Here is a 15,583-nt window from a genome sequence, read left to right as displayed (position 1 = left end):
GATTGATGAGAATGAACTATCTGCAGACCTGAGGAAAGAGCAGAATTTCTAGGAAGAGGGAATAACAAACACAAAGTTCAAGAGAAACAAATGGACTGGAAAGTTTTTAAGAACTGGTGGGAAGAACAATGTAGGCAGAGAGGAAAGTTGTATGATGTGATATTGATGTTAGGATACCACTATTACTTAGTACTACATAGATTCTAGTAAGGAGTTTGGATTTTTTCTGAAGCTGGGAAGAAGCTCCTCAAGATTATATGTAAAGGATTTTGCATGATGGAATTCCCTTTTTAAAAAACTCATTCTTGCTGCTCTGTGGAGAAGTAGATTAAGTAGCCAGTACTCATAGCCCCAGCAGTCCCAGTAAGAAATGACATGGATTGGGATTTAGGGGGCAGCAGTGGAAATGGAAAATAGATAAATAAAATATTATAGATGTAGAACTGGTAGTATTAGTAGTAGAATTGGCTCAAGTTATTACCTGACTTGATTCTAGTGCTATTTGCTTAGATAGAGAGGATTTGGGTAAATACAGGTTAGAGAAGAAAAATCAAGAGCTTCATTTTGTACATGTTTTAAATGGTTATTACACATTCAGTAGTGATGTCAAAAAGCAGTTGGTACATGACTAAAACTTGGGATAGAAGCCAGATGAATGAACTTTGGCTTGCTATTATTTTGTATTTAGAGACAGTAGATTTTATACTGCTTTCTACATTTTGTATTTAGAGACAGTAGGTTTTATACTGCTTTCTACATTTCATATTTTTGCTTAGTCTGTAATTTTACTGACTGCCTTTCTTCCTACCATTAAAAAAAAAATCTATTGATGGATGGATGTAAACTAACCATTGATATTTGCCAAGTCAGCGGAATTACATTGAGTAAAATATATACATATTGAAATTAAGAACAGAGCTCAGTGATAGAGCACTTGCCTTGCTTGTGCGATGCCCTGGGTTTGATCTCTAGCACTGAAAAAAAAAAATTAAAAAAGAATAAGTTCAAGTCTATAGTACAACCTAGTGACCATAGCTAATAACAATGTATTGTAGTCTTCAAATTTGCTGAGAAATTTTAAGTTTTCTCACCACAAAAAAAAAAGAAATATGTGAAGCAATGCATATGTGAATTAACTTGGTTTAACCATTTCACAGTGTATACATGTTTCAAAACATTGTGTCATATGTGATAAACATATACAATAAAAACGAATTATATATTATGGGAAGTTTAGCCAGAGTACCTGTCTGAAATAATTTTAAGCACTGACAAGTCATGCATATTGTATACATTTGTTCTATTGTTATTTGTTTTGCTTACATATAATAGTTTGGCTGTTCAGTGCGCTCTTCTGTTAAGCATCTGCACATGTTGCTAAATATGAGTTATTTTTGGAATTTATACTTTATAATTCATGTCGGCCATGCCATTAAATTTCCACGACAAACCCAACAGTTTTATTTTTAAGGTAAGTATATAGTAAGTTAATCTTACTAAAACCCTAATGTTTAGTATTAATGATTATAGATGAAAATGTTCACCTGTTGTTTATAAGAAGTTGAGAAGATTAATATCAGTAGTCTATAGTGCTCCAGTAGTGTTCTTCCTTCCAAAGAATTGGTTCGAAATTTGACTGTCTTTTCAAGCCAGAGGAATTGGTTCAGAATCAAAATTCGATTTGTTTCCGAGTCTATAGAATTTTAGAATATGTAAACTACAGTGATTTTGTGGAAGGTCTTAAGAGAACATCTCTTTATTTAAACTCCAGCTGCTCAGAGCCCCAACTTTTAGAAGCCCCAATTGTCTAAAAATAGATTCTGAAAACTAGAGAGAAAAAATAAGATTTTTGCTGGCAATATTTTTTTATTTCTCTTTTGTTTCAGTTTATCTATATAATTTACCTTGGTCTTTTTTTCCTTTGCTAGGTGGTGTTACTATATTTGTGGCCTTATATGATTATGAAGCTAGAACTACAGAAGATCTTTCATTTAAGAAGGGTGAAAGATTTCAAATAATTAACAATACGTAAGTGTTGAGTATTCTGAGAGGGAGAAATACAGACAGACACTTGTTCTTTACATTGAAACTTATAAGCTAGTTTATGATCTGGAGATAAGCATGACAGGGTATGGGTCTCTGACCTCTGTGCTGGATAGATTTAGTTCCTTGAGACACATGACATAATACTGCCTATAGAAGTTATTACTTCTACAAATTGTGCTGCTGTGGTTCAGCCATAACGAGTAGAGATTTAAGAATGAAGAGTTGTAGCTAATAAAAAAATTTTTTTAAAAAATGAAGAGTTACTAAGGGGGCATATGCAAGTATATTACTTTAAAAAATCTTTTATAAAGAAAATTCTTTGTTGCTATTTAAGTATCCAGATGGTTTAAAGATCTTTTCTTTTTTCTAAAAAACAAAGTCAAAAAGTTGAATAAGGAACTTTTGTACTCCCAAATGGACCAAATTAAGTTGCTTTTTCCTTATGTAACTCTCAAGACTTTCTGTCATTTAGTGATCCACATAGAAAATTTGATACTTGTTTTGGAAAACCAATCCCATAATTTCATTAGCAAGCGTAACAATCAGTTATAACTTCTTGAAATATATACTTATGGTCCCTTTGATTCCAGTCATGTTTCCCTCTATCCTTGTTTCCATCTGTTACCAGTTATTGTTCCAGAATGTAAAATATGATCATGACTGTCTTGCTTTAAAATCCTTAAGTAGCTACCTGTAGTCATAAAAAAAAAAAAAAAGAGATAAGTAGCCATTGTTCCCTGAGGATTTATTATGTGTTTCTTTGTGTTTCTTCAAATCCTTTTTAACTCTACCAATCAGCCATACTGTAGTAGGTGGAATTTTCTAAGTACACTAGAGTTTCTTGCCCTTTCCATGCCTTCACACATACTACTTTTTTCTGGAGTGACTGTTTATCCATTCTCCTTCTTCTCTCCCTTTTTCTGTCCCTTCCTTTGTGCTGGAGATTGAACCCAGGGCCTCCTGTATATTAGACAAGTGTTCTAACATTTATGCTCTACAACCCATGTCCTGCTATATTGTTTCTATTAGGTATTCACGTAGCACCCTATGCAGACTTCAGTCCCAGCTCCCAGGGAACTTTTAATTTGTCTTAGCTTGTCATTCTTTTAAGTCAGTAGTTCTCAACCTGGGGCAAAATTACCTGGGAGATATTTGGCAATGACTGGAAATATTTTTGGTTGCCATCAGGGTGTTGCTACTGTCATCTATGAAGTAGAGGCCAGTGATATTGGTAAACATCCTACTATGCATGCAGCAAAGGTTTATCAAATCCAAAATGTCAGTATTATTGAGGCTGCAAAACCCCACTCTAGACTGAGTTATTTAAATTTAAGGACTGTCTTTTTATCTTTTTTCCACACATCCTGAGTGACATCTATCACTCAGTAGGTATTCAGTTCATATGAATCATGATTGCTTATCAGGATCAAATACAATTCTGTTTGTATGTTTCAAAATAATTAATGTACTAGAAAACCAAAAACCAAATGTACGAGTTTGTAAATGTTTGAATTACCAAAGGGCTTTCCATTTCAGTTTTTGAGAGCAAAATCAATGAATATTTTTAAAATTTGGTCTAAAAAATACATTTAATCTTTTTTTAAAATTTTTTTTTAATTTTTTTTTTTTTTTTTTTTTTTTTGGTCAGTGGTGCCTCACACATGCTAGGCAAGCACTCTGCCACTGAGCCACAACCCTATCCCTACATTTAATTTTAAGTAGTAAATGCCATGTACATCATCCTTATTAGAGACTAATATTTGTTCTTTTCATATTACTTTTGTAACAGTCAAGGTTTTTATACCACAAACCATATAGTTCTCATATTCTGAATTGTGACTTAATTTGAGTATATTGAATTATTTTTAGATAACATTTTTCTAGAAATTGAGCTTTTTATTATTGTTTGTTATTAATTGCTTTTCTACAAGGAGTGCTCATGCCTCATAATTTTTTTTTCTAAAATGACTAAAACAAGAACATTACAATTTTGTGTACTGTCAAAAAGAAAAGCATTCAACAACAAAAAAAAACTATTGATATGTGCTAAAACATAGATTAACCTTGAAAAAAATATATGCTGAGTGAAAAGCCAGTCACAAAAGACTACATAAATCATTCCATTTATATGAAATGCCCACAATATTCATATCCATAGAGATGGACAGCAGTTAAGTGGTTGCCAATAGTGGAAAGGGTTGGAGGTGATTACTCATAAGTATTGGGGTTCTTTTTGTGGTGGTAAAAAATATTCTAAAATTTATTATGTAATGGCTATACAGCTCTATGAATATATTAAAAACCACTAAGTTTGTACCTTAAATTGGGGAGTTTTATGGTAAGCAAATTATCTCAAGCTCTTAAGAAATTCAGCCAAAGATGAATAATTTGAAAGTTTATTCAAAACTACTTAGTTCAGTATAGTTTATTGTCTTAGGTTGAAAGAATTATGAAGAAGAAAAAAAGATACTATAATTTTTAGTGTATGGTGTTTGGGGCTTTTGTTGTTGATTTATTGTAGTAGTATGTAATTATACTTTTGCTTAGTCTTAATTTCCTTAATTCATTTAACTTATTTTTAAAATGTTGTTGTTTTACAATGTTGAGTTTAATTCTTGATCAAGTGAATGCATAAGTAGAAAAATGGAAGTTATATCTCTCATTTACTTGAAATAAGAAAGTGCAATATATTATATGTTGTGGTAATTGTTGTTTTATGTGTTTCAGGGAAGGAGACTGGTGGGAAGCAAGATCAATTGCTACAGGAAAGAATGGTTACATCCCTAGCAATTATGTAGCGCCTGCAGATTCCATTCAGGCAGAAGAGTATGGCAGTACTTCATATTTTATTGATTATTTTGATTTTTAAAATGTTTTAATGCACATTCTACTTAGCCACAATTTTATACACACACAATTACATACCAGTCTTAATACAGCTAATGTATCATTAAAAGATGTTACTTGAGAATTCATAATTAATGCTGTAGTATCTGCTTAGATTGGTATCCTGAGTAAATCTTAATCAATCATATTTATATTAACAGCTGGGGAACTTGGGAGTTCTGTGTACTATTCTTACAACTTCTAAAATGTTAGAAGTCAGTTTCAATGACATATTACTTTTTTGGTCCAACTAGTTTTTCTGGGATCCATAAATAATAACCTCTTTTTCATATTACAACAGTTAACACAGTGTCTTGCATATAGCTAGGGGTTATCAATACTTGTTTGTTTTATTAACATTTGCCTCAATAGCTGTTTTTACTATAAATTTGTTACTTTTGTTCTTTTGCCTTCTTCACTGTTCTGAGTCTTTTCATAACAAAGATTGTCATTTTTATTCATTAAACTTTATTAAATCAAACTCATATGAAATTAGAGTTCCTCATAATTTGAGTATTATATACTTAGATCTTATCAATACAGGTGATCACATGTTATCAGAGAACAACTTCTGTTCTTCCTACCTGTATGTGTCACTGACAGAAAAGATCTATTATTTGCTGTCTTTCTCCATTTGCTGTTTCCGTGACTGCCAGGTAGAGTTCCAGTGACATGTTGAGTAGTCAGTACATGGAAATACTATCAGATATTTTAACAGTGATATTTGTAAATTCTTCTTTAATAAATTAAAATTTATGTTTTACTATATCCTAAGCATGTTCTGTAGCTATTCTTTGTCATCTCTCCTATCCCATTTCACTCCTATTTATTTGTGAATATAATTTTTCTGACCTTCAAACCTTCCCAACTCAAAACATCATTAATTTTTTTCTAGATGGTATTTTGGCAAAATGGGGAGAAAAGATGCTGAAAGATTACTTTTGAATCCTGGCAATCAACGAGGTATATTCTTAGTAAGAGAAAGTGAAACCACTAAAGGTATGATTACTATTATATTAATATAAAATTTTGTCCAGTATTTTAAGAAAGATATAATAAGCATTTATTTTCTTCCTCCCAGGTGCTTATTCCCTCTCTATTCGTGATTGGGATGAAGTAAGGGGTGACAATGTGAAACACTACAAAATTAGGAAACTTGACAATGGTGGCTACTATATAACAACCAGAGCACAATTTGACACTCTGCAGAAATTGGTGAAACACTACACAGGTAAAAATTATTTCCTCATGCTCTGTTGTATGAGAACGAAATTCATGTCCTCATCTCTCTTAAGGGTTAGCATACTACTACTTTATACACAGTATGTGCCCAGTGTATGTTAGTATTCTAGTTTTTAAAATGAGAACAGGTAGTTCTTAGTATCTGAATTGGGTTATTGGATAGTGTGCTAAAATCAGACTGTCGTTGAAATTTTTATATCTTACAAGCATAGTTTTTACAGTGGAGTTCCATTTCATAATGTACAAATACATTTTGAGGCTGGGTGCAGTGGCACATGCCTTAAATCCCAGCAGCTCCAGAGACTGAGACCAGGAGGATAGTGGGTTCAAAGCCAGCCTCAGCCAAGAGCGAGGCATTAAACAACTCAGTGAGACCCTGTGTCTAAATAAAATACAAAATAGGGTGTGTCTCAGTGGTTGAGTGTCCCTGAGTTCAATGCCCAGTACCCCCTCCCCCAAATATATTATGAAAATAAATGAAAAACATAAAAGCAAATATTTTATTTATAAACACAGGTAAGTAGCTAAAGCTAAACACTTTGACACAAAAAGCTGTATCACATATCCTCTTGGATTACCTTCCCCTTCAGTGGCTGATCTCCTAAGATTTCCTAGAATATAAACCCAATAAAATATGGTCTGAAGGTATATTTTTCTTAGAAGATTAACCTGTGACAACTATAGAGATATTCTTGTCTTTCAAAGATTTTGGAAATATTCAATTGTGGAGTCTTATGTCTCAGAATTTTTCATTATCAATTCATTATGTAAATGCATCTAAGTCTTTAAATGATTAGTACTGGAGGAGGGAAAGTTTCCATGGTAATATCTTCTTCAATGACAGATAACTATAAACTGAGTCTACCAAGTCAATCAGCAGTCTTGACATCAATCAAATATGTTACCAAGCAGTGCCAACACATAATTGCCCTTGCTAGAATAGAAAATTTGTGTGGTTGGTAACCATTCTTGATGAGAATGAGAGGAAACATGTCTCATTTACAATAAGAAAGACTGTATGAGAAAGATGCACAGATCAAGCCATTATAAATCTGAAGTTCCTTACATTTGTGGCTCTCTTATTCAAAATTCAGTTCACTAAGTGAATTTTTTCCTGCTGGGAACAGTGGTGTGCATAGCTGTAATCCCCATGGCTTGGGAGGCTGAGGCAGGAGGATTGCTGGTTTAAAGCCACCCTCAGCAATTTATTATGGCCTTAAGCAATTTAGCAAGATCTTGTTTCAGAATATAAAAGGGCTAGGGATGTGACTCAGTGGTAAAGTGCTGGGTTCAATCTCCAGGAAAAAAACCAAAACAAAAAGAAGTAACAATTAATAAAAGCATTCTCTTAGGGATCAAATAAATCCCATTTATTAAATCAGAAATTTGGAGGTAGACAGACCTGGCTTTGAATCCCATCACTTACTAACTGTGGGACCTTGAGAAAGTTTCCTAAATTTCCCAAGCCTCATTTTTATGAGCGATTTATAAAGAGCCAAATTAACACAATAGCTAGAGCATAAGTATTCAGTAAACAATAACATAAAAATATATTTAACAAAATGTTTCACTTCTTATATGTGGGTTTTTTTTTTCTTGTAGACAACTTCCTTTTTGTTTTTAGAGAAAAACTGATGACAGTTTTTCTATAATTTATGAGCCCTTTTTAAGCATTTATATACTCTGTAGCTTAATTTTTATACATAATTCATTTTACATTGTAGTTTTATTCGTTTATCTAGAACATGCTGATGGTTTATGCCACAAGTTAACAACCGTGTGTCCAACTGTGAAACCCCAGACTCAAGGTCTAGCAAAGGATGCTTGGGAAATCCCTCGAGAATCTTTGCGACTAGAGGTTAAACTAGGACAAGGATGTTTTGGTGAAGTGTGGATGGGTAAGAAGCCTGAATTTTTGGTTTTTGTCAATTTTTAGCCACAGATTAAAGTGCCACAATTTTATTACAAATATATATATAATATTAAATATGTAATATAATTGCTATTCATTGAAATTTGTTCTAAAATCCCTTAAAATATTGATTAAAATAGTAAGAGGTATATACGTTTCTCTAGGAACATGGAATGGAACCACAAAAGTAGCAATCAAAACACTAAAACCAGGTACAATGATGCCAGAAGCTTTTCTTCAAGAAGCTCAGATAATGAAAAAATTAAGACACGATAAACTTGTTCCACTCTATGCTGTTGTTTCTGAAGAACCAATTTACATTGTCACTGAATTTATGTCAAAAGGTAAGTGTATATTAGTATCTCTTGGAATATTCATGTTGGTAACTTCTTTACAAAAGAATCATTCATTTCAGTTTTTATACAAATGGAGTCTTATTGCATAGTACTTTCTAATTTATGATTATTTTTGGAAGCATTTTAAAAGAGAAATGGGACATTTTGGTTTTGTTGTTGTTTGCTAGTCTGGGGATTGAACTCGGGAATGCTCTACCACTAGAGTTATATTACCAGCACCCCCCCACCCTTTTTTCTTTCTTTCTCTGTCTCTCTCTCTCTCTCTCTTTTTTTTTTTTTTAAATTGAGACAGGGTTTCACTGTTGTCCAGGCTGGCCTTGAACTTGCCATCCTCCTGTCTGAGCCTCCCAAATTGCTAGGATTACAGGCATGTGCCACCATGCCCCCAAAAATGTGACACTTTGTTAATGAAATAGTGGTTAGTTCCAGTTATTCCGGAGGATTTACAAAGTTTTAAAGGATGACTAGGCAGTTTGAATTTATTTTGAAAGTAGGTGTTTTTTTAAAAAAATATGTTTTTTAGTTGTAGATGGACACTCAGCACCACATAAAAATAAATGAAAGTAAATTTGACTGAAGGAAAAAACAAAATATACAACAAAATATACAAACTGAGTTAAAATGATAAAATCAGAATGATATTCAGGTAGTACTAAAGCAAAGAAAAAAGGTAAAATTAAAGGAAATTTGTTTTAATGTAAACACAGTCTGTATACTCAGGACTCCTAGAAACTTCTTTTCTCCACTACTGTCAACTGCAGTTTCTCCATCTTTCAAACACAGACCACAAGGTGAGATCTTCTGTAACAGAGCTAGTTATGGCCAAGAAAAAGAGAAAAGAAAGTTGATGTTCTTTCCTCTTCATCCCTAGGCTACTGATGCTTTAGAAGAAGGACCAGTAAATCTGCAAGTATGCTTACTGGCTCAATTTTTACCCATTTGAATTTGATCTTTTTTTTTTTCTTTTAAGTTGTAGATGGACACAATATTTTTATTTTATTTATGTATTTTCATGTGGTGCTGAGGATCGGACCCAGTGCCTCACACGTGCTAGCAAGCACTCTAACACTAAGCCATAACCCAGCCCTTGATCTATTTTTTAAGTTAAAATTTTATTTTTTTACTCTCTTGAATCAAACTAAATAACTGCACGGGTTATGTTACCCTCGCCATAGTCTACCTTGACCAATGATATAGTTCCCTCTAGTGGTAACAAGAGCAACAACAAGATACATATTTGCTAGAGGATTTTTTTTTTTTTCTCAAAAGGGACTGAAACAAGCTGACATAGCCTATTAATTGATAGTCAAAACATACCTAAACCCAATAATTCATGGCTCTCTTTGGGAAGAGTTTCTACTGTAAACAGCTTCCAAGTATACCTTTTCAAAGAGTACTCTGGTTGAACTAGAAGACAAAGGAGAAAGGGATAAGGAAGAAATTTAAATCAAGACATTGCTAACAAAAGAAATATAATGGAATTAAGGCTAATGGTTCATTTATCTCTGTATTACTTTACAAATTATTTAATTTTGAGAACATGTTAGAATTCTTTTTTTTTTTTTTTTTAAAGAGAGAGTGAGAGAGGAGAGAGAGAGAGAGAGAATTTTTAATATTTATTTTTTAGTTCTCGGCGGACACAACATCTTTGTTGGTATGTGGTGCTGAGGATCGAACCTGGGCCGCACGCATGCCAGGCGAGCGCGCTACCGCTTGAGCCACATCCCCAGCCAACATGTTAGAATTCTGTGTTGTCAGATCACTAGTTTAGGATTATTTCTAGGTAAGAGGTAAGAATACAAGATAACAAAAGTCCTTTCTAGTTTTAAAACTCAGAAATTCCCCATTTTGGTTTTTAGCTTAGCAGTTGGCCCCTATAATACATCCAGACTCATTGCCTTATGTGCTCCAGTGTAAACCCACTGTTTTGGACAGATAGATTTTTTTCATTCCTTGTTTCCATTACTTGGAATTTCTTTTTCCTATCTCCTGGCCATTTGTTACATTCAGTTGTAATTTCTCTTTGTCTCCTTGAGCTTGGAGCCATTCCTCTGACTTTCTGTTTCACAGCATTGTTATTTAAGAAAACAATCCAATTTTATGTTTTATAAAATATATCTTAGTTTGGATTTGTCTGATGGTTTCTCTTTACTAAATTGAAGCATGTGTATGTTTTTAACTAGTGATAGAGAGAGGCAACAAATAGACATTTCTTCCTGGCTTTTCACTTTGCTGAATTCATAGTATTTTGCTGTTCCATTATAATTTCTGCTAAAATTAAGAGACATTGGTCAAGCCAGCACTTCCACAGCAGCTCATTTAGCTGCCTTTATTTAGTTATAACCATATCTGAATTCTTGAATCATATTGATTTAAAATGTTATATTTTTTGAGGGCTGTGGCTGTGGCTCAGTGATAGAGTGTTTGCCTGGTACATGTGAGGCTTTGGGTTCGATCCTCAGAACCACATAAAAATAAATAAAGTCCATCAACAACTGAAAAAGTATTTTTAAAAAAATATATTTTGGGGTATAAAACTTAGAATCTTAATCAAAGCAGGAAAGAATGACACCAATTTGATGACATTTTCTGTAGGGAAAGGGAAAATGGTACATTTTTCCTTTTTTTCATGTGTTATAAAGAGATAATAAATTTCAGTTTAGGGATCTTTTCTAGAATCTTTGAGGTAATTATTCAGAAATTTCAAAACTACAAAAGAAACTTTTTTTAAAATAAAAAGTTGAGAAATTTTGTTAGAGTTTGGTTATTTGGGGGTAGAGGAATATTTATGTCAATCTTAATGTAAAATCTACTTATTTTCCATGGATATTTCACTGTCTCTTACAGGAAGTTTATTAGATTTCCTTAAGGAAGGAGATGGAAAATATTTGAAGCTTCCACAGCTGGTCGATATGGCTGCTCAGGTACTTGCATATAGATATATCAACTTGAATTGAAAGTTAACATTTAAAATGTAGAATAATCTTACCTAAATAATACGGTTTATGTAGAAAAGTAAAGGAATTTTAGAACAGAAAGGAACGTTGGAGATAATCCAGCGTGAGCTCCTAGTATTACAAATAATATAGTATCTAAAGACCAGAGGGATTTAAAATTTACAAAACTTGTTCATAGCAGAACATATTAAAACTAGCTATGGAACTCCCAGTTCAGTGCTATCCCATATATTATGACCTTTTAGAAAGCGTTTTCACAGATACAAAATCTATTTATATTTCAACAGATAAATCTGAGAAAATTAAAATGGCTGGGCATGGTAGCTCATGTCTGTAATCCCAGTAACTCCCAAGGCTGAGGCAGGAATATTACAAGATCCAGGCCAGCCTTCGCAATTTAGTGAACCTCTCAGCAACTTAGTGAGACCCTGTCTCGAAATGAAAAAATTAAAAGGATTCAGGGAATGTAGCTCCATGGTAAATTGCCCTGGGGTAATCTCCAGTACAAAAAAAAAAAAGCAAGAAAATTAAAATGGATGAGTGCTCTTCCAAAGAAAATATTAGAAATCTAAAGTGTATGCTGAAATTTTTATTTACTGTGGTCCTAAACAAGAATTAAAATGGCAATATGCTGTTAAGAATGAGTCTTTTGAGCTGGGGTTATGGCTCAGCGGTAGAGCGCTTGCCTAGCCCGTGCAAGGCCCTGGGCTCAATCCTCAGCACCACATAAAAATAAATAAATAAAGGTACTGTGTCCATCTACAACTTAAAAAAAAAAAAGTAAAAAACATCTAAATATCATGCTCCTTACCAAAAAAATATATATTAAAAAAAAAAAAGAATGAGTCTCTTTAGGCTAGACAGAGTAGTACACACATAATCAGGAGGCTGAGGCAGGAAGATCACAAGTTTAAAGCCAACCTCAAAAGCTTAGGGAGACCCAATCTCAAAATAAAAGGGTCTAGGGATTGTAGCTCAATGGTTAATATGTACTCCTGGCAGTTTAGAGGAACTTTATACAGAGGAACTATACATATAACACTGGCATATGCCAGGCCATGAGGTCAAAACTTCTGGATACTCTGTGTTAGGGTATCTGAACCTTTTTTTTTTTTTTTTTAAGTCAGGTACATGTTTTAGGTTTTAGGAGCCATATACAATCTCTGTCAGACCCCATCCTCCTTCTCCTTACAACTCTTTAAAAATAGAAAAACCATTTTTAGTTCTCGGACAATATAAAAACAGATTGCAGGCCACCATTAGGCTGCAAGCTCGTTTACTGTTTTCCACCTGTGCTTACAGGACATCTTAGGCTGTGCCTCATGCGAACTTTGATAGACTTTTATCCAGAAGTTCTAAATAACACTGTGACTTATCTTTTCTCCCAACCACTGACACAGAAAGACATTAGGACATTGAGCTGCTAATGGTTACTGGATACACTGAGTGGTGCCCTCAAAAAAGGTGTTAGATTTTTCGTGGGTTTTTTGTGGTTGTGCTGGGGATGTGTCCAATTTTTAAAAGCTGGATTTAGCCTGCTTTTTTATTATAGTGTTTTCTATTTTACCTACTAGCTCCTAAGTAATATGCCTGTTACTGTCATCTCCTTTTGAGATATATGATTTTCCAGTGATCTATTAAACATTAACCAAAATTATCTTCTCCCTGGTTCCTTCTGCATCATGTTTTGTATGTATCTGTTTTTTCCTTTCCAAGATTGCTGATGGTATGGCATATATTGAAAGAATGAACTATATTCACCGAGATCTTCGAGCTGCTAATATTCTTGTAGGAGAAAATCTTGTGTGCAAAATAGCAGATTTTGGTTTAGCAAGATTAATTGAAGACAATGAATACACTGCAAGACAAGGTAAGAGTACTTTTATTTAAATGCTTGTAATCTGTTGTCCTTTGTTTTTTTTCTCACTTAAAACTATGCAGTTTTATAGAGTAAGAATAATTACAGGTCCTCTCAGAGGAGTCACAAAAACATTGATTTTATTCATAAAATTATATATAATGAATACTGCTGTGATTTTTTTTTTAAAGAGAGAGAGAGAATTTTTTTTTAATATTTATTTTTCAGTTTTCAGCAGATACAACATCTTTGTTTGTATGTGGTGCTGAGGATCAAACCTGGGCCGCACACATGCCAGGCGAGCGCGCTACCGCTTGAGCCACATCCCCAGCCCTACTGCTGTGATTTTTTGATAGTTATTTCCTGCAAGGATTTGACTAGGTGTTCTTTGCATTTGAAGTATAATTAATAATAGCTTCTTTACGTTTATTTTAGCATATTAACAAATGAATTTTTTTAAAAAATTTCTTTCTTTTCTTTAACAAACTTCATGAATTTTGAAACTCTTACCTTAGCTTAATGGTTCTCAATCAAGGGACAGTCACTCTCCAGCCCCAAGAGACATCCAACAATATCTGTAGACATTTTTGGCTATTACAATGTGGAGGCTGCTATTGGCATCTAGTGAGTAGAGGCCAGGCCTCTAAACATCTTGTACTGTACAGGACCCCCAATAGCATCTTTTAATAAGACCTTTGTGATTGTACTAGTGAAAACTGATCTTCTGTTTGCCAAACAATCTAAAGAACTTATTTTATATTGCTATGCATACATGTATAAGTAACTTCAAGATACCCATAAACTTATTAACATTATAAGTGTATAAATTCATGTTTTAATGTACCCATAATGATTAGTATAATGCCTGTGCATAAAAGTATGCACTAAATATTGGAGTAAATTAATGTGAGCTTTTAAAAGTGATGGCACAATAAAATTTTCCAGAAATATATTATAAAATTGAAAAGAAACTATGGTTGAAAATCAGTAGCCATTAGAATCTAATAAAATATTCCTTTATCGGCACATAATTAGAAGAACTGCTGGGTGCCAGACTGAACTTAAAAGTTACAGATTTTATGATCCATATTTTTTACTTACTAGAGCCTCTACCTGTATTTTCTTGAATGATGTTCTGTTCCTTCCACTAACTTCCTTTTTTAAATCAGTACTATAAGGAAGAAATGTGATTCATTTTAATATAAATTTCAAAAATTAAAGAGTTTTCCTCATATCTCTTCTATTGTTAGAATTTGACACTGATGATGTATATAGTAAGGATATTGACAAAGGATTAGCACTGCTTTTACTATAGTTACAAAAGTAGATTTTTATAAAATTATTTATTTGTTTGTTTGTTTTTGTGCTAGGGATTGAACTCATGGCTTTGTGCATGCAAGGCAAGCACTCTGCTAACTGAGCTGTATCCCCAGCCCACAAAGAAACAAAGATAGACCTTTAATAAACAGTTAAACAAGATTGCCAATATGTTTTTAGGTGCAAAATTTCCAATCAAATGGACAGCTCCTGAAGCTGCACTGTATGGTCGATTTACAATAAAGTCTGACGTGTGGTCATTCGGAATTCTACAGACAGAATTGGTAACAAAGGGGAGAGTGCCATATCCAGGTAAGTTTGCATCTCATTTGCTCTTGGTTATCCCATCAGTGACTTTTTTTTTAAACTAGAGATTGGACCTGGAAGTGCTTAACCACTGAACCACATCCTCAGCCCTTTTTATTTTTTGAGATAGGATCTTGCTAAGTTGCTTAGTGCCTTAGCCTCCCAAGCCTCTTGGATTATAGGCATGCACCACCACACCCAGCCCATCACGTCTTTAATAGGAGTATGTTAAGAGCTGAAACATAAAGGGAGGATCTTTATTTCTCCTTTTCCAAGTCCCCATCTGTTTATTTTGGCATTGGATGGACAGCAACCATAAGAGTCACAATCCTGAGATAGGGCAGGGGAGGTGTGCCTGAGGTCCATCTTAGCTTTCTCCTTAGAATGTTTTCCACAAGTGCCTTTTATCCATACCATTATCTCAGATCAGAAGCATATCACAAATATCCTGCTGTAGCCTAGGTAATTATTCTTTTCTATTAGTGTGATTGATGTATTTTTGTATATATTTGCCCTATTTTCTTCAGTAGACTTTTTTGACGATAAATGTATCTGTCATTACTAAAGGAGAAAAAATTAAAATGGCTGTCTCTTAAAAATAAGCTTTTGGGGTAAGAGGAAATTTTAGCTTATTTGAAATTCAGTGACAATTGAATATTTGTTTATTCTGTTGCCTCTTAAACTTTTCTACTGAAATATTCTA

At 33.5% G+C, this 15,583-nt stretch overlaps 1 protein-coding gene across 4 annotated transcripts in view; it reads left to right on the top strand.

Annotated features, from left to right (window-relative positions):
* Yes1 (YES proto-oncogene 1, Src family tyrosine kinase) overlaps positions 1-15,583 on the top strand; it is a 66,256-nt gene that overhangs the window by 44,122 nt on the left and 6,551 nt on the right. For all 4 annotated transcript variants that reach the window (XM_078030315.1, XM_078030316.1, XM_078030314.1 and 1 more), the window contains exons 3-11: positions 1,929-2,028; positions 4,774-4,872; positions 5,828-5,931; positions 6,014-6,163; positions 7,917-8,072; positions 8,251-8,430; positions 11,290-11,366; positions 13,116-13,269; positions 14,755-14,886. In XM_078030315.1, coding sequence (XP_077886441.1) covers positions 1,929-2,028; positions 4,774-4,872; positions 5,828-5,931; positions 6,014-6,163; positions 7,917-8,072; positions 8,251-8,430; positions 11,290-11,366; positions 13,116-13,269; positions 14,755-14,886 — 1,152 coding nt within the window. The remainder of the gene's footprint in view (positions 1-1,928; positions 2,029-4,773; positions 4,873-5,827; positions 5,932-6,013; positions 6,164-7,916; positions 8,073-8,250; positions 8,431-11,289; positions 11,367-13,115; positions 13,270-14,754; positions 14,887-15,583) is intronic.

This window comes from Ictidomys tridecemlineatus, chromosome 13, assembly GCF_052094955.1.
Source record: "Ictidomys tridecemlineatus isolate mIctTri1 chromosome 13, mIctTri1.hap1, whole genome shotgun sequence".
Taxonomy (NCBI): Eukaryota; Metazoa; Chordata; class Mammalia; order Rodentia; family Sciuridae; genus Ictidomys; species Ictidomys tridecemlineatus.
This window is presented reverse-complemented; position numbering and strand designations above follow the sequence as displayed.